Source organism: Ailuropoda melanoleuca, chromosome 13, assembly GCF_002007445.2.
Source record: "Ailuropoda melanoleuca isolate Jingjing chromosome 13, ASM200744v2, whole genome shotgun sequence".
Lineage (NCBI taxonomy): Eukaryota > Metazoa > Chordata > Mammalia > Carnivora > Ursidae > Ailuropoda > Ailuropoda melanoleuca.
In genome coordinates this window covers 38,288,205-38,307,378 of record NC_048230.1, presented here as the reverse complement: position 1 = coordinate 38,307,378, position 19,174 = coordinate 38,288,205, and the positions used below count along the sequence as shown (strand labels likewise).

At 56.7% G+C, this 19,174-nt stretch overlaps 1 protein-coding gene across 1 annotated transcript in view; it reads left to right on the top strand.

Annotated features, from left to right (window-relative positions):
- Positions 1-519: 519 nt before the first annotated feature.
- The window catches only part of SDK2 (sidekick cell adhesion molecule 2), a 136,930-nt gene continuing 118,275 nt past the window's right edge, over positions 520-19,174 (top strand). The window contains exons 1-2 of the mRNA XM_034640716.1: positions 520-592; positions 1,179-1,383. Of these exons, the coding sequence (XP_034496607.1) occupies positions 520-592; positions 1,179-1,383 (278 nt within the window). The remainder of the gene's footprint in view (positions 593-1,178; positions 1,384-19,174) is intronic.

The following is a 19,174-nucleotide window of genomic DNA, read 5'->3' as shown; positions in this document are numbered from 1 at the left end:
TCTGGCTCTGAGTCAGCCCTGCATCCCAGGGATTGAATCACTGGGGGCTGGGAGTGTTATTGTTTTAAAACAAACGGGTGATGACAGGAACTAACAGAGGGTTTTTAAAAACGCGATTCAAAGGGCTCTTGAACACTGCTGGGGAATAGGAATGTGCCTTTGAAGTGCGAATGTGCCCATTTGTCAAACGGGGGGGGGGGGGCAGAGCCGCTGCCTCAGCAGAGCCAGCTCCCAGCTCCCAGCAAGAGGGTGCCTGCTGGCCTCTCTGCCCTCCGCTGCCGCCAGGGGTGGGCTCTGGCCAGGGACCGGGGGCTGGGGTGGGGGCTGCTCCCCACCCCCGGCGCACTCCCCGGAGAGGGCCTTCTGATGGGCTTTGTAAGGCGGTAAGCTCCGTGATGGCTGTGAGGAGCCTTGCAGAGGGTCGGGAGCAGGGCTGGGGTGGGGTTCAGGGAAGACCCTCCCCAGTCGTCACAAGTTATCCACTCAGCAGATTGAGACCAGGGTGTGGGGTGGGGGGCGATGCCGTCCAGCCAGTTGACGGGGCCCCAGGCGTGCATCATTGGTGCTGAGTCGTCAGACTGCTCCAGCCGGGGTGAGGCCTTGACATGAATGTGAACCCACCTGCGGACCGCAGACGTCTAATTCTGGCCAAATCAAAGCATAAGAGGACAGAAGGATCAAGCAGCCTGGTGGTGGAGGGAGTCCACCGAATGGACTCTGCCCTTGATGCTGTTGAGGGGCTCCCCCAGCCTCGGGGGCAGGACTCAGGACACCTCTGTCACTGTCACTTATGTCAACCCACCCCCCTGTTTTCCTTGTGACATTTATATTCCCTTTGACTGAAGTGTGGCAATTCCCCCCCTTCCTTCTGTCCTGGAGGGAGGAATCCAGAAGCACAGGATATTTAGTGGATGGGGATCCAGAGGGGAGAGAGACAGAAAGTACTAGAACAAGGGAAGGGGTGGCAGCAGCAGGACTGAGCCTGGCATGATCTGGGAGGCGGGAGGCGGGGAACTGGTTGGTAGGCGTGGGAGACTCACTCTGAAGATCAAGCTCTGAAGTCAGACCAGCCAAGTTCAAATCCCCGGGCGGGCCACATGACCTTGAGCAAGTGACCTGGCTGCACCTGCTCTGTCTGCCCAGGGGCGTTAGGGCACTGCACGAGCAACCCCCCAAAGGTGAGCGAGTGATAACTGGTAGCTTTGTGTCTCTGTTTCCCACAGATGATGTGGCCCCCTATTTCAAGACAGAGCCGGTGCGGACGCAGGTGCATCTGGAGGGGAACCGCCTGGTGCTCACGTGCATGGCCGAGGGCAGCTGGCCGCTGGAGTTCAAGTGGCTCCACAACAACAGAGAGCTGACCAAGTTCTCCCTGGAGTACAGGCAAGCCTCCCCTCCCCTCCCCTTCCCTCCCTCCTGGCTGCCAGGGGAACCAGGGTGGGGGCCTGTCTGGCAGTGTGGGGGCAGGAGTCCCCACACCAGTGCTACTGCGGCTGGGGTGGCAGAAGTTGGGGGGGCAAAGACAGCCCTGCCCCAGGAGTAAGAGGCTCTGCCCTGCTGAGTTCAGCAGAGGAATGGGTTCAACCCAGACGGGTGACCCATGCAACAGGGAACAGAGCAGAGGCAATGGTTGGGGTAGGGGAGCCCACCACAAGCAGCTGGGCTGTGGTCATGCCTGTGACCAGAGCCCCTCCTCCCCAACCCCTGAGAAGAGCTCTGCTATCTCCTGGGGGCACTGAGGTTGGCCTGAGTCCGACACACCGTGGGGGGCACGTGGCAATGTGGGGTCAGTGAGGGAGTATCTTGTATTTGGGGGCAGTGCAGGTGTGACGTGGGGGTGGCCTGCCCAGGTCCTTTGGGCTTGTCCCCACTCCATGTTCGTGCCCATGCCCTGAGCTCTGGACTGGCCCTTCCCTCCCCAGGACACTGCCAAGTGGTGAGAAAGGAGAGGAGGGAGGGACGGTCACAGGGTCTCAGTGAAGCGGGCTGCTGCTAGAAGCCTGAGCTACCCCCCAGGCCCCGCCTGGCCTCCAGCACTTTCCTCCTGGAAGTCCCTCCGTCCAGCTCCTATCTTCCCATCTCATCTCTGCCTGTTTTTACTGGCTCCCAACCCTGTGGCTGGTGATTAATCCCCAGGCCTGATGTGCATAATCGGTTTTGTTGGGGAAACAAGATTGTCTTGCCCTGGGGATGTTGATACGGATCTGCCAGGACCGGAATGCAAATGAGCAGAGGGTATTTAATTGCTTAAGGATCTGTCCTTCCCGGAGAATCACCCTTTTCTTTGCCAAACAGAGAGGCCAGAGTCTGGGGTGCCCTCGCCCTCCCACCAGCCCCCAGGTTCCTTCTGCCCCAACCCTGGACTGGATTGGCTGGTGGGTGTGGCTGCTTTGTCAGAGGAGGGAACAGGAGGTCTGGGGCAGGAGAAGCACCTTCCCTTCTGGATGGTGAGAGGCCAGGAAGCAGGAGGCCCTCCGGTGCTGGCCACTCTAGGCGTTGAGTCTCCAGGGAGCCCTGGAGGGAGACTAGGGGTGCTCCCGTGAGCAGCCCCTGTAGCAGTTTTCAGATGGGGGCCCAGAGTTCTCGTAGCTGCTGCCTGGTGTCCCTGGGGCAGTTTTGACAGCCCCTGTGAAGAGCCCCTGTGTCCTTTGGATACATGAGAACACCAGGAGCGTGTGGCTGGCACACCACAGGTGTAAGTGGTGTCCGGGCCTCTCAGCCTGCCCCTGACTTCTGGCTGGCAGGGAGCTGGGTCAGGATCCAGGAGGAGGAGGGCGGTTGGTTCTTTATCATTCAGTCCTGCCAGCAATCCTATGAGTAGGTTCAATTAGTTTTCCCATTTGACAGATGGGCAGACTGAGGCTCAGAGACATTAAACACTTCACCCAAGGTCAGATGGTTGAGCTGGGCTTCAAGAGAAGTCGTCTGGCTCCAGGGCTGGAAATCCTTTACATCCAGCGTCTCATCGAGCAAGGACCGCTTCCTTAATATGCATCCCAAGCAACCTCTGCTCACTGTGCTCTGCGGATCCTAGAAAACAGAGCAGAGTGGGGAATGCAAACACTGTTGACCCTTGAACAACATGGGTTGAGCTGCGCGGGTCCGCTTACACGCGGGTGTTTTTGATAAGTACAGCACAGCGCTGTAAATGTGTTTTCTCTTCCTTATGGTTTTCTTAATAACATTTTCTTTTCTCTGGCCTACTTTCCTGGAAGAATACAGTACGTAATGCATATAACATACAGAATCCGTGAGAATTGACTGGTTATGGTACCGGTCAGGCTTCCAGTCAATAGGAGGCTGTTAGGGTTAAGTTTGGGGAGTCCAAAGTCATACATGGATTTTGTATGGGGGGTCGGTGCCTGGCTCCTAGGTTATTCTAAAGTCCTCTGGATGCTGTTTCCGACCTTGGTTGGGTGGCAGTTTCGGGGGACACAAATAAGCTTCCACCGGGGGCGCCCCTCTCCCTAGATGGCCTCAGAGCTCTTTAGGGTTGCTCCTGATGCCACACACCGTACCCGCTGCTCTTCCCATCTGAGGCGACACCCCCACCAAACAGGACCCTCCCACCCTGGGCCCCATGGCAGCCCCCTGCTCTTGTCCTCTGTGCTGCTTTTGTTCAAACCATCCTGTCCCCTCTACTTGCAACATTACCTCTTCTAGAACCTTCTTTCTCTCCCTGCAGGGCCCCAGCTCCTTCAGAAAGCCTTTCCTGATAGTACACACCTGTGTTCTAAGTCAGTATCTCTGTCTGTGTCTCACAACACGCGCGTACTCACGTCTGCCTCTCTCTGCCCTTTGTGACCGTCCACAATACATCCCATTACACCTTTTGCCTTCCCATCATTTATGCACGACGCTGCGAGTAAGACACAGACCTGAGGTCAGGGCTTCTGGAACCTTGGCATTTCTGGGGGTCTCAGGGCTCAGGACCAAAAACTTGATTCTGCCAGGAGCTCCCTCCCCACCCCACCCCCACCCTGGGCTGCTCAGCAGCACCACCTCTGCGTGCAGATTTCATTCTCATGGGATGAATGACACTGAAAAGTTCACGGTCACAGGCTTACAGCCCCATGATTTCAGGGCAGAAGAATCATCCCTGGAAGTTCCACGTGAGAAGTCCTGGGGAAAGATTCTGATCAGTCCCGCTTGGGTTGTCCCACTTATTTTTGCTAAGTTATTTAAGAATTTGCAGACATCATGTCACTTCACCCCAAGGAGAAATTTCCCAAGAACAAGGCATTCTCCCACAGAACCACAGCACAACGTTCACGCTGGGGAAATGTCACATCAATACGGTACCACTATCTCATATGCGGCCCATATTCACATTTCTCTGTCCCAGTGATGTTCTTCATGGCCATTTTTACTATTGTTTGATACAAGATCTAATCAAGGACCATATATTAGATTTACTTGTCAGAACTCTTAGACTCCTTCAATCTAGAACCATCCCTCATTGTTCCTCCCATCTTTCATGGCGTTGACATTTCTGAGAGCCCAGCCAGTTTTGCAGAATGTCCCCCAGTGTAGATTTGTCCAGTGCTAACCTTATCATTAGACTCATATTAAACCTCTTTTGGCAAGAATGTTACCCAGATGTGTGTTCCAGTGGTGATGTTGGGTTTGATGATCAGTTGGTCAAGGTAAAGAACACCAGATTTCTCCATTGTCAAGGTATGGAGATATCCACTTGCCTATGGGGGATAACTGGAAACAGTGAATATTCTCCCCAGGAATCCCTCACCCGGTGTGTGAGTCTCCATTGAGGAGTCTAACCTGGCATCCGTTATTGCCAGCGTGGTGGTGATAAGCAGATTTTCTACTTCTATCTTTTTCTTTTTACTTGTATTTGTCATTCTTGTATAAAAGAGATCTTCCCTTTCTCATCTCCTTTAAAATAATATAGCATCAGTATGAACTGATGGATAACTTTTCCTATTCAATGTGTCTTAATCTGTCCCTGTCATTCTTCATTTTGATGCTCACTAGTAACCCATAATTGGCCAGGGGAGCTTCTCCAGGTTGCATCCTGGGTCTTTTGGACATGTCCGCACTGGATTTCTAGAACTCTCTTGCTTTTTTGGCTCAATAAAATGTTCCAGATTCGCCCTTGAAATACATGCACACCAGAAATTGCATCCCAGAGGAGGGTGGCCAGCTTCTCATCCCATGGTTCTCGGACCACTGCTTGCTGCTTCCTTGCAAACCCCAGGCTTTGAGTTGGGTGATAATATCCAATTTTCAGGCAGAAAGATGGCTGAATTTACTCAGCAAGTCAAGAGAAAATAAGATTCCAAGTGCTGCCATAAATTTCACTATGTTTCCTACCCGTCTCCAAAGGAAGAAGTTTGCATTCACATCCAGTCTCCACCGGTCTTTATTCTCAGTGGGATCTGTAACCAAATGGGCATGGCGTGTGTGTGTGTGTGCATGCGCGCGTGCGTGTGACAGCTACACAAAGGAAAAAGCCTGTGCATCCTTCTGAGCACAGGTTTCTGGGGCGAGTTTGTGGGGCCACATCCATCCCAGGGGGGCAGAGTGCAAATAGCGTGGACTTTGGATTTCGGGCCACCTAAATATAATCACTGTCCTCCCATGCCCTAGCTCTGTGACCTTGGACAGAAGTAGCCACCGTGCACTTGTTTTCTCATCTTGGAATCGGGCACATGCCTCCTTTAGAAGGCATAGTAAGAATTAAATGAGATTCTATGGGACGAGCCCCATCCCTGGTGCAGTGGAATAGATGGTACTTGCTAGGATTGTACGAGGTGTTTGTCTCGACGGAAGAACAGGACAAGTCTGGTAGCAAACCCACCAGATCTCATGTGCAAGCGAGCAATCTCCAAGGTGGTCGCGGGGCTCTGTACACATATTCCAGTGCCACTGTTACAGTCTGGGACCCTTCTTAGAATTCTTTTTTTGTCAACTGCTCTAAGAGCCCCTCGTTGGTGACCTATCTTACCTGTTTTGAAACCAACCTTGAATTCCTAGTTTGAGAAATAAAGTGCCTGTAACAGTTGGGGGTAGCACTGGGGTACAAAGCAATATCAGACTCTAAATGAGATCTCTTTTCCCATGTGGGTGGGATACTGCATGGGAAGACCCGCCCAAAGCTCTGGGCGCCATCCCCACTGCCCACCTCTATCTGTGGAACAGGTGCACGGCTTCCCGCAGTGACTCTCGGTGTGTGTGTTGGGGGGGTGGGAGGAAGTTGAACACAATACTCAGTTGGAGGTATAAGGTCTAATGTGTTTGTTGGCCTCTGTGCGTGTGTGTGCGTGTGGGGGTGGGTAAGTGGTGGGTGTGATTCTGTCATGCTCTCGTATGCATGTGTAACCATTGCAAGTCTATGTCTGTGCAAAACACATTGGCGTGTTAGCCCAGCTTCCTGACCAGGTGGGATGGTAGCATATGAAAGGTCAGGGCCTCCTGTGCTGCCCCTGGAGCTTCTTCCATCGGATCATTCCCCCCTACTCCCTCCCNATCCCTCCCCTCTGCCCCCATCCTCTGCCCTGCCTCCGTCTCCCCTCCCTCCACTCCAAGGTAAAGAACACTCCAAAGCCATCTCCCCAAGCTGCATCTGTTCTGCCTAAGTTTGCTTCCACTGAACCAGCCAGGGCTGCATGGCTGGGGACAACCCACCAGTTCGAGACATGGCAGGTCAGGCAGGAACAATGGGGGAGGTGGTGGGGGGCGGGGTGGACCAGAACCACCTGTCCTTGTGACCACATCCTGGCAAAGCCATCCACCAGATTATGCTGTCCTGCCCTGCTCGTGCTTTCGCCCATAATTTTCCTCACCCTTAAAATCGTATCAGAAAAACAAACCAGCTGGATGGATCTCACGCGCGCGCTCACACACACAGACACACGCGTGCACACACACATTCCCACACATGGTTAACTTAACATACACCATCTCACAGCAGCACTAGGCGAGTGTTATTACCCTCATTTTGCAAATGAGGAGCCTGGATCTCAGAGGAGTTCTGGAACTTGCCTGCGGTCAGGAAGAGAGCAAGAGGCAGATCCAGGGGGTCTGTCTGACCAGAGCGTGTTCTTGTCCCACCTGTAGAGACACACACAGTGTCCCGATCGGGCTTCTCCTGCCACACTCCTGTCACTGTCTGTCCTTCTTCTGCCCTGAGAGGCAAGAAGCCAGGGGCCCCCTCAGACCCTCTGACATGAAAGCAAGAGGGAGTGAGACCAGCAGAGGTGGAGTCCTGCCCCTGAGGCCCCAGCTGGCCCCTACCTGGCGTGGAGAAGAGCAGGTGTGTGGAGGGGAGCCTCAGACTAGCCAGGCAGGGCATCGGGCCGGCCCCAGGCTGGGTCCCCAGCTCCACTGCCAGGCTGATGTGCCTCTGGGGGGAGCCGTGGTGTTGGGGCACCGTACGCGGGCTCAGCAGCAGAGAGACTAAAGCCCCGTGGCTGAGGCAGAGACCCAGGCGTGCCACAGCCCTTGCTAGGGGCACAAAGCAGGGGACACATGTGGAGAGGCTGCAGCCTTTGAAATTCTTCAGAGGAGAGGATGAAGAGAAACTCTCCGCACCAGCTGCCTTGTCTCTGGCTTATGCTCTGGCCTCGCCTTAGAAGTGAGAGCAGGCAGAGCGGCTGGGAACGCAGAGGCCAGCGGGCTTCCCAGAGGGNCAGCAGCTGGGGACGCAGAGGCCAGTGGGCTTCCCAGAGGGCACTGCAGCACATGCCACGTGGGTGCCCAGAACGGAGCCAGGCTCTTACCAACAGCANAGCGGCTGGGAACGCAGAGGCCAGCGGGCTTCCCAGAGGGCACTGCAGCACATGCCACGTGGGTGCCCAGAACGGAGCCAGGCTCTTACCAACAGCAGTTCTGGGAGATTGGCGCTATTATTATCTCTCTGTGCCCCAGAGCTAGGAGTCTCAGCTCAGAGAGATTCAGCAACTTGCCCAGGGTTACACAGCCAGACCTGGGGGGCCAGGTTTTACCCAGGATCTTTTGGACCCCAAGCCTGCATTTCCCCCCGTCCGCTCCAAGCTGTCTGGCCACGTTTGTCCTCCCCCAGGACCCTGCTTTCAGGGGATGGCCCCAGCCAGCCTTTTCAACCCGTGCGGGAGAGTCAGTCGCCGCTAACACGTGGACGTACGCGGGCCCAGCCCTGTTTGAGGGATTTCACATATGAGAACTCTTGAAAACGAGCGCCCCAAATGATCATCTCCCTCATGCCAGGCCCCGTGCCAGCCCCTTTCCCTTAGGCTCTGTTCACCATCCCTGAATGTCAGCAACTCCTGCAGGAGAGGCGTCTTGGGAGTGAGGGATGTGAGGCTTCGTGGCTTCGTTCCCTGAAGTCGTGGAATATCTTCTCCATCCCGGCCTGATGGACGAACGTCAGGAGAGGCCTACCTTTGCTCACTCACGGGATGCAGATTTGGGACCTTTTGCCCGCTGGGCATGGAGCTAGGCCAGGAGGACAGTAAGGAAGGGCAGTGCCAGCCAAGGGGCAAGAGGTACCCTCATGGGCCGTAAGTGCCTGGACTAGGGAGGGACAGTAGGTGTAAAGGCCAAGAGAGGGTCCCAGAGAAGTTTGGGGCAGCCTGTAGAAGATGTTGAACTTGAACTGAGAGGGGAAGAGGCATTGGTGTAGACGCGGCGTGAATGGGTGCCCCCACCCACCCACCCCAGCACGCAGACACTGGGCTCTAGGTAAGCTGGGAGAGCCCTTGCCCCCAAGGAGCTTGCAGTCTGGAATGAGAGCAGAACGCAGTCATTCTGCATGTACCAAAGGACCCCAGTTTCAATGCATGCTATGAAAGCACAGGTCGGAGAAGATGTCACCGGGGATGCTGAGACCTAGAGGATGGGTAGAGTTAGCAGGGGCGAGAAGGGGCAGAAGGGGGGCTTGTGGCCAGAGCCGTGCGCACAGACACAGAGGCCGGAGACCAGCGCGGACCAGGAGATCAGGACCCTGGAGGAGCGGATGGGGTCAGTTAGGTTAGGGCTTGCTGGCTCTCTTCGGGAGCTCTTATCTCAAGCCAACAGCAATGTGGGGCCCCTGACTGGTTTGTCACAGGGAAGGGACATGATCAGGTGTCTACTTTCAAACCATGTAGCCAGCCAGCCAGGTGGGGAGTGGGCTGGAGGAGAGCAGGTGGGAGCCGGGCTGGGCAGTCGTGGCAGGAGGGGGGTGGCCTGGCCATCTTGGAGACAGCAGGGATCGGAGGACCGGATGGGTCCGAGACCTATCTGGGAGGCAGAGCTACAGGACTCAACGGTGGGCTGGATGTGCGGGTGAGGGAGGAAGACAGGTGGGGAGGCAGGTGGTGGAGGAGACACTGGAAGGGACACCGTGGAAAGTCTCCGTGCTCCCATTGGGCACTTGGCGAGACTTCGGGCAGTGGCGTCCAGCAGGAAGGCATGGAGGAGAAAAGCCCAAGCTGAGGGTCTTGATTTAGGTGTCACTGATGTCACCGTGACAGCTGACGTTGTGGGAATGAGCAGGATGAGAGAGTGGACACGGCACGGGGAAAGAGCCTCAGAGCCCCAGGAGGCAGATAAACAAAAGAGGTGAAAACCTGCCCAGCAGCACGAAGCCATGAGGCCACGATGGAGATTGGGGTGTCACGGGGTGGGGGGGCTTTTTAGAAGGACCAAGTGGCCAGCTGTGTCTGCTGCTGGGGCACTAACAGCTCTAAGCTAGATATAGGGATAGAGGTGACCTCAGGGGGAGAGAGGAGGGCTGAATGAGGGGCTTGTGGGGGGCCTATGTGGAGGCAGGGTGAGCGTGAGTGAGAACATTCTGGGCTGCATCCTGCCGGTGGTGGGTGGTCTCTGGAGGATTTGGGTCAAGGGAGCTCAAGACCCTGTGTTCCCTGGGCCTGCCCTCTGTCCAGTCTCCTCTCCCACCAACACCCTTGGCTCAAGGGCAGAAGGAGCTCTTTCCCAGTGGTCTCTGCTGTTCAGGACTCTTTGCTTTTCCCTCTCCCCAACCTGTCCTGTCCGTACACACCTTTGCTGCTGGATCTTTCTAGACTGGGCACCGGCGTCCCCCGAGTATGAATCCCAGTCCGGACCCTGACTCCGTGTGACACCTGCCTCAGTTGTCCGATCTGTCAAATGGGAATAATGACACCAGTCGCTACCTCCCAGAGGGTCGTGAGTGTCCTGTGAGGTTACGCCTGCAGAAGCGTGTCTGGTCATCGGTGGCTGTGTGAATGGACACGGTGGCCCGGAAGCCAGCCTGTAATCACCACCCACGCACGTCCACCCTGCAGGCCAGGCTGTCCCCACTCCTTCTGCCTGGCCAGGGTCTCATTCCAATGTTCCTAGGAGATCTAGGCTCCTCTTCCATGACAAAGCCAGACCCACCCACCCCTTGCCAGCCTCTTCAGAGATGGCCTCTGATTTGGCCGTGAGTTTGGACATCTTGTCTGAAAAATGAAGGCTGCCGGTGAGAAAGCCGGAGTGTAGGAATTAGTTATGATGGGCATAAATTGAATTTTAATAGAGATGTACATGGCACGGAGCCAGCGTACTCAGGCAGAGGGGCGGTAGTAATTAAAAGTTAACGAGTTTAGAAATGTCGTAATCCTTGGGGAGGGATGGGGGAGGTGGGCCGGGAGGAGGAAGAGGCCCCCAGCCAAGCGTGCTGTCCTTCCCCTGACCCAGAGGCCCTCCTCCCACTCCTGAGGAGCCCAGGAGGGGAGGAGGGCTGCGGGGAGCCCAGCAGGCCCCACGTCTGCACACGCAGGGCAGCCTTCCAACAACAGAGGAGGTAGAGTTAGAGGGACCCCCGGACAATGCTCGTGCCGCCCCCGAGGAAGACCGCAGCAGGGGCAGGGCTTCTCAGCCTGGGCGCTGTTAGCATTTGGGGCGGAGCATTTCTTGGTGGGGGAGCTGCCCGTGCCATGCACTGTGTTTCCCAGCATCCCTGGCCTCCGTGCCGGTAGCGCCCTCCCCCTCAAATGGGACAACCCCAAATGTCTGCAGAACTGCCAAATGTGCTTTGGGGGGGCCACGTCCACCCCACTGAGAACCAGTGGTCGAGAGCGAGGCACCCATGCCCCCAGACCCTTCCAGCTGGAGCCAGGGCTGCCCCTTTGCGTGCAGGCGTCCTGCCATGCTAGAGTAAGCGGCTGGCGTGGTGTGAGCACAGCCGGCCGGGCATCAGAGGACCCGAGGGCAGAACTGACTGGCCACCCTCTTGGGGGGGGGTCCCTCCTGCCCCCCCTTCTTTGTCTTTTCCTGACAATCCAAGTAGCAATCCAAGAGCTGCTTCCTTACGATGCTTTATTTGATCCCAGGCGTGGGATGAATGGGTGGGTAGGACAAGTCCATGGCACAGATGAGAAGACAGAGGCTTGGAGAGACCCAGAGCTTGGCCCAAGTTCATTCACCCAGCGGCAGAAGGGTCCAGCTCCCCTGTGTCAATAAGGCACCCTCGTCGGCTCCTGGCACTCCTCTGGCAGTCCTGCTAAAAGTGCTGGTGAAGAGCTGGGGGCCCCTGCTGGGAGAGAACACAGCCTCTCGCTTATGGATAGTAGCCCCGACCCCATCCCCACAGGTGCCCAGGAACACTGGGGTGCCAGCCTCCCCCTGCTTTAAGACAGGTTCTTCCTGGACCTGAAGGGGCCAGCCCTGGCCTCGGGGTGTGCTGGTGAGTGACAGAAACCGAGAGAGAGGCGACAGGGAGAGCCCTGGAGGGTCAGGGCAGGTGGTGGGCGGCGAGGGGCACAGCTGGCTCCCTGTGCCTCAGGCTGACGTTGCAATAATTATGTCAATTAAGATGAATAAGTTCAAAATGTAAGGGGAGAAAGGGAAACAAGAAGCAAAAGTCTCTGAAGCATTGGCTGTCTCAGTTTCCATAGCAACCCGGCTCTCACATTCTCATTACTGGGTCCTGGCTGGGGGAGGAAGTGGACCCCCCATTCCCGCGGAGGCCAGAGATGAATGGGGGGTGTCACCTCGCTGGACCCTGACCTGAGGGTGCGGGGCCTGGGCGCACACGCTCAGGGCCTTGACAGACTCACACGGCCCCGCTGGCCTCTGGGATGAGTCCTCAGCCCTACAGCTGGGACACCCCGTAGCTCAGAGAGGAAAGTGGCTTTCTCCCAAGACCAGACCGGGTGTGAGGGTCAGAATGGCCACTCCAACCCAGACCCCCTGTGCCCCCAGGCAGTGCTGCTTGGGTCTGACCGGGCACCCCAGTCGTGCGGTGTTCTGGCATGATCCAAGGCAGAGACTTCACGATCCAGTTTGATTTGGTGACGTTTTCCTCATCAGGCAGGCTGAACCCCTCAGGACATGGGAGGGATGTGCTGTGTTGGGGGAGGTGGCGCTGGCCTCGCCTTTCTGTCCCCTCTGCTGAGGTCTCCTAGTGTCCCCGTGGGTGCAGATGGGTTCCGAGCATCGCTCTGAGGTATCATGGCCCTGAGAGCCCGTGCAGCTGGTGCAGGGAGGACAGGCCCATGCATTGTGGGTCCCCCTGAGGCTGGAGCAGGCAGGGAGGCTGCTGTGTTTCTTCTGCAGACACACTCAGTAGACACAGCTCTGAGTGTCCATCCACGGCCCGTGTGTGGGTACCCTGCAGGACCCATCACACGGGCATGCACGCCGTGTACTCATGCTGGCACTGCTGTGGTTGATGCCCACAGGCGGCCCGAGGAATCCACAAAGCAGTTACTAGGCTTCCCATTTTATAGATGCAGAAACAGTCACCCCAGGGATAAAGTGACACATCCCGGGTTACACCGCAAAGTAGGGATGCAAAGTAGGAGGTACACCGGCTGCCAGCTTCACTGCTGGAACATTCTAGAACACACAGGTGTGTACACACAAGCTATGTTCTCTCTTCTCCGCCTTCCCCTCCTCCCACTTTGCAGTGACCAACAGACTCTCCAGAGCCAATCCCAGCAGCCCCGGGACGGGTAGCCCAGGTGCCCAGACTCCCCAGAGTGCGGAATAGAACATACGGGCGAAGTGCTCACTGCCACTTTAATGAAAGGCTCCCAAAGAAAGCCCTTCTCCGATGAACTGAGGCTGTTTATTTCCACTACAAGGAAACTTAACATGCAAATGAGGAAGGGCTTGATCATTCATCACCTGAAATTGACAGATTTGAATCTGGCCCTAATCCCTGGGAGCCAGTGCACAGAGATGGGCGCGATGCAGGCGTGCACGGCCCGAGGTCCTTGGGGAGGCGGGGAGAGGGGGTCTCCGTCAGAGGCACATATGTTTTTTATCTGGGAGAGTCCAATATATGGAAATGAGACGTTCATTCTTTCTCCCCACACAGCTGGACTGGAGACCCCAGCGTGCCCCAAGAACTCCCCCTCCCCAGATCTTCCTGTGGGCCTCCCCCTCTCTGGCTTTCAGCCAGGACACAGAAACTAATTAGATCTTGACTCAGTTATGCGCTCAGGCAGGCAAATGGTCTAGACAGATGCCTGGGGAGTTGGTAATGACCCCTGCTTCCTGGGGGCTGCCTTGCTGCCTGACCCCCCTCTCCCCCGCCATACCCCTCAGAGCCCCTTTCTGGCCCTTGCATGGGATATCGCTATGTGGGAGGGTTCAAATGGTCTCTGCCCTGTGTCTTTGTCCTCCCAAGAGGAGTCTCTGCCATGGCGCACTTTTCTGCTCTCTGATTAGTGGGATGCCGAGGTGTTTGTGACTTTGAATTTCCCACCCTGGCCAAGGGAGAGGCCAGCTGCCCAAGTCTGCCACGCAGAGCCTCCTGGGAGTGAGAGGAGAGCAGGGGGTTGGAAGTAGGGGCCAGAGCTCCAACTGGCAACCTCTGGGGACTCAGAGTCAGCAGGGAGCAGGTGCGGGCTCACAGAGAGCTTAGGGAAGGGGGAGGCCGTTCTTCCTGCAGAATAGAGAATAGTAACCAAGAAAGACAATCTCACCTGAGATCGAGCACAGACCCTAGAGGTCAACCCGCAGCACGTCCAGAACCTCCACGCATTGTACCTGCTCCTTTACCTTTGACCCCTAGGGAACATACGAAGATGGGGGACCCCCACCCATAGGAGCATGCTCAGCCTGACCTTGGCCACAGCATCTGGTCAGATACTTACTGCTGCCCAGAAGAACATTCCAGAATTTCATGACTAAACAACCATGATTTCTCATTTCTCTGCTGGTCTGTGCTGGGCGCACATGAAGGTCCATTTCGCTGGCCATCGGCTGGGCTGGGCTCAGCTGGGCCGGACAGCTGTGGTGCTGGTCTTTCTGCCTGTGGTTTACCATCCTTCATGGCCCAATGGTCTTGGGGTCTGGTGGGCTGAGAGGTGAATGCAGAAGCTGTAAGGCTCTCGAGGCCTGGGCTTCAGAATGTTCCACCAGATTCTGTTGGTGAAAGCAAGTCACAGGGTCAGCCCAGATTTAGCAGGAGGCATAGACCCCACATTTGATTGGAGCTGTTGCAAAATTCTAGAGCCGTGCTCTTCAGGCCCGCAGCCTCCGATCTGGCCGGTGCCTGGCCATGCACACAGATTACCTTTTCCAGATGGCAGCTCGCAGGCGGGTCCTCGGGGCCTCATTAACGCCATTCTGGCCCTATTCCCCCACCACGTTTCCCTGAAGTCACTTCTGAGGGTGACTTTAGAAAACCCAAAGCGAATGGGCAGAGATGGCCATGAGTCATGCTGGACAGAGGCCAGAGAAGTCCGGGCCGGTGGGATGGCATTCTGAGGCAGCTGCCTGGGGTCTGGGCAGGTGTTCAGAAGAGGGGGGACGGGAGGTGGCTCTGGGCCCCCCAGGGCTGAGGGCCACTGCCCTCACAGCTTCTAACATGAGATGCCATGGTCGCCCCAGCCTTGGCTCTGCTCTCTGGGCAAGGACTCGTCCTGGATGAGTGGGCTTTGGGCCCCGGGTTAGGGGGCTCTTAGAGAGGGCAGAGGGCGGTGCTCCCTCCTCACAGGATGGATGACTAAGTGAAAAATAGTAACATTAATAATCCCAGTAGAGCTCACACTCAGCGAGTGCTTACGACACACCTCACACCGGCCCTGTCTTACGCCCATCACAGGCGCCCTGTCCTGACAATCCCTACCACGTGCCTTCCGGGAGGGACTAGAGCATGGCGGTTAAGAGCACAAAATCTAGAGGCAGCCCCCTGGGGCTCTACCACCTATTGGCTGCGTGATCTCAGACAAGTTACTTAACCGCAGAGCCAGGAGCACCCTGCCTGGGCGCCTGAGCCTTGGGACTCAGGGAGGAGAATCGCTTTGACATCTGAAGCCCGGCCCCAGGTAGAAAGGAAGAACATCAGCCCTGATCTTGAGCCAGGTCTCCCCGAGGACCGAGGAACGGAATGGGCATCTCATCACAAGCCCCCCCGACCCTGCCGGACCTGCCAACAGCAGGCACTCAGGATGGCCAGGGAGGCTTCTTCCCAGCTTCCCTCCACTTGGGGGGCCGGCTGGGGGGCCCCCCAGGGAGACTGTGGTGCACCCTCCAGCCTCATCAATATTCATTAATGCCACAAACATCTGGCCTGGGAAAATCAGGCACCTGGTGAATTGCCAGGGAGCTGAACTTGGCTGGGCGGGAAGCTCCAGCCGGCTGGGCAGAGCCTGGCAGGGTTCACACCATCACCTGCCCTCCGTGCCCACCCAGGGCTCCCCCTCCAAGTGAGTGCTTCCCATGCCCACATGCCCCACCCCCTTAGTGTGAATTAGCCACTATCCTTTGTGGTGATTAAAGGGGCCGTAATAAAGTCCTTCCCACTCAGAGATGAGGAAGTCCCTGCTCCCTTCTATTCCCTGGGACTCGGAGATGCCCAGGGGCCAATGTTTCACTCCCAGGGGCAGCACGTTGTCTCGGCAGATAGCAATAGGAGCGGGATGGACTGGACATGGAGCTGGGGAGCGGTACGATTCTAAGCAGGGGGCGGCAGTGGTGGTAACATCTCCGTCTGAACACAAGGCAGCACGGCACCGCGGATGCATGGTCTGGCTGTCGTGACTGTTGTTGCTGCTGACCCTGGAGCCTCACCCAGTGCCTGGCACGTCGCGGGCCCTCCAGTCTGGGCCAAATGACTCATAATAATACTACACACAAGGACACATTTCTTGAGTCCTTCCCAGGCGTCAGACACCTTGCAGTCAGTTCTGCTATCATGTAAAAAGCACGCTATGCAAAATCATGCAGTAAAAACCACAGGGCTAATGGGGGAAATGGGGTGAGGGAACAACACTCAAAAACTTCATTAGGGACACATAAAAAAAGAGAGCAGCCTGCTCAAGACAATCACAGTCTCCCGCATGCTTGGTGGGTGAGAAATGCGTAAATACTGCAATAAACCTGGCACTCCGCCTAGGAAAGGGCCCCAAAGCCGGCCTGGGGAAGTGGGAGGTGGAGGGCTGCAGCTCCCCCTGAGTTACTGTGAGCTGGGGGAGGGAGGGGTGTCTGGGATGGAAAGGAAAGTTGTGAGACCAGACCAGCGCTGGCGAGCTGAGGATGCTTGGGGGAACCTGGGGAGCGTGCCTCTGCGGCACGTCAGCTGCGTGCGGTTTTGTGCATTTACTTGGGGTTTCTTACGGATGAGTCTCGCACAGGCAAATGCAGAACTCAGGCTATGCTCACAGTGTCCCTGCAGAGTGGAGGGGGAAGGCTCCCGGGTGGCCCTCCAGCCCTCCCTCCAGCCCCGGATCTAATTAGGAGGCCACTTCTCTGCCACGGGGGCAGAGAGGCCATAAAGGCAGCCTCTCCCCGGTGCACCTGGGAGGCTGGGGAGGCTGAGAGCAAAGCAGGTCGGTTAGTTTGCTCCGCCAGGCCCTCCACAACTTGGCCACAAAGCACAAACAGCTTGGTTCCTGGAGGCTGGATTTCCTTGCAGCCTCTTACCAGGTGTAAAAAAAGGGGGGGGGGCTGCAGAATTTCATCCAGGTGCCAGCAGCCCAGGACAAAGGAGCCTCCTTTTCTGCCCCCCACCAGGTGGAGGAAGCAGGGAGCCCTGGAGGAAATTCCTGAGCATCCCTGTGAGCAGAAGACAGGCCCCACTTATGCCTCTCTGTTCTTCCTGTCTCTTTTCTTTTCTTTCTAAAAAAACATAACCGCCCTGGCCCCCGGCCCCCCTCAAACCTCAGGAATCCTTCCACCCCCGTCATTTTTTGAAAATCCACCGTGAAACATCTGCAGGTTTGAACTTCTTGAGCCCAGACAGGACTTCTGTCTCTCTGCTCCCGGTAATCAAACCTGGTGTCCTGTCCTGCTCTGCACTTTGCGAGATGATCCCAGATCTTGTGACTCGTGGCTCTTAGATGATTCTCTCTGTGGGGCTGCTGGGTCAGGACAGGTCCCGGCAGCTCCCGGGAGGCATTGTCTCTCCAGGGTGTGCCCACTGACCAGGTCGGGGGCAGGCGTGGGGTGGGACGGGTTTGGGTTCAGATGGGCCTGACGTTGAATGTCGCCTTGCTGCCCTCTGCCTCAGTGACCTAAGGCATGCTCAATCGTTCTGAGCCCAGGGCCCTGGCTATAAAATGGAGTAGGGGTCCCTTCCCCCTGCAGTGAGTGTGGAGGTGAACCAGATAATGTCTTCAGGTGTTTGCTTGGAACCGATGCTCTTATCGTTGTTCGAGAGAGTGGGGGCGGTCCCCTCTTACTCTCCCCACAGTGACAGTCCCACCTGTGTCTGCTGAGTGGCCACATTGAGCCTCCCTCCTCCCCTACCTGTCTTCTTGCTCTGAGTCTGTGGGGACCACCCCGCTGATGGCAGCCCTTAATGAAGACCTTTCTCTTGTTCATTGAGAGCAGTTAATTGGCCCAGAAGGTCACGGGGCAGACAGACACCCTCCCCAGCCAACTCTAGCCTGGGCTGTCATGGTGTCAGCAGCCTCCAGCTCGATAATGCCACCGTCCTTCTCATTGACCACAGGCCCCAGGACCAATCTGAGCATCGCGGCGTCTCCCAGTGGAGCAGGGAGGCTCAGGGCCGCACGCAGGGCTCAGGAGTAGCAGGGAGGCCTGGAGCAGGGAGGGGAGGCCCTGCAGGGGGTCCTGAGCCCCCCAGCCAAACCCATCCATCAGAAAGTGGTCGTCCAAGCCCACAGGCTGTGTCTTGTCTAAGCAGCCGCCTTGGACAATTCGGCATCCAGCCCAGCTCAGCCCTCTGGCTGCCTGCTTCTTAGGCATCCAGCGTCATCCCCCACCCTCCACACCCCCCCCACATTGTCCAAGAGACCTTCCTGGCCCCGGCTGCATCCCCAACCTGGAGGGAATCTGGCTGCATGAGTTTCCCACCAGCTGCTGTAACGAATAACCATGCACTTAGTGACTCAAAACAGAGCACACGCATTTTCCTACAGTTCCAGCAGCCAGAAGTCCTAAACTCGAGGCATTGACAGCGCAGCATTCCTGCTGGAGGCCGGAGGGGAGAAAAACCCTCACCTCCTCCCCTTTCCCTGCATCCCTTGGCTCTTGCCCCGCATCCCTCCAGCCTCTGTTTTTCTCCTCACATCACCCTTTCAGCAGGACACTTGGGATCACGTCTGGGCCTGTGGAATCACCCAGGATCATGCCCCCATCTCGGGCCCGTAACTAAATCACAGCTGAGGAGTCCCTGCTGCCGTCTGTGTGAGTTCGCTGGAGCTGTTGTCCCAAAGTGCCGCAAGGGGGTGGGGGGGGTGCACGCGGAGAGGGCTTAAAGCAATAGACCTGGATTCTCTCTGAGTTCTGGAGGCCGGAGGTCGGAAATCAAGGTGTCCACAGGCCCCCCTCTCTGAAGGCTCCCAGGCCCCTGCCCAGGCTCCATCGGATGGCTCTCTTCTAGCTTCTGCTGTGGTCGGTGCTCCTTGGTCCGTGGCCACGTCGCTCCAGTCTCTGCCTGCATTGGCCCATGGCCTTCTCCCTGTGTGTTTGTGTCTGCGTCTCTTCTTACGAGGTCACTGGTCACCTTGCATTAGGGCCCACCCTAATGACCTCATCTTAACTCATTACATCTGCTAAGACCCTGTTTCCAAATAAGGGCACATTGACACGTATTGGGATCAGGATGTCAACATATCTTTTGGGGGGACCCCATTTAACCATCATCTCCTATAAGGTGACATACTCACAGGCTTTGGGAATTTGGATGTGGACTTCTCTGGGGGGCATTCTGTGGCCTTCTACACTGGCCATCTCATCCACTCATCCAGAGAGTGTTCATTGAGCGTGTGTTGTTTCAGGCACGGTGTGTGGGGGACATGGGGCAGTGTAT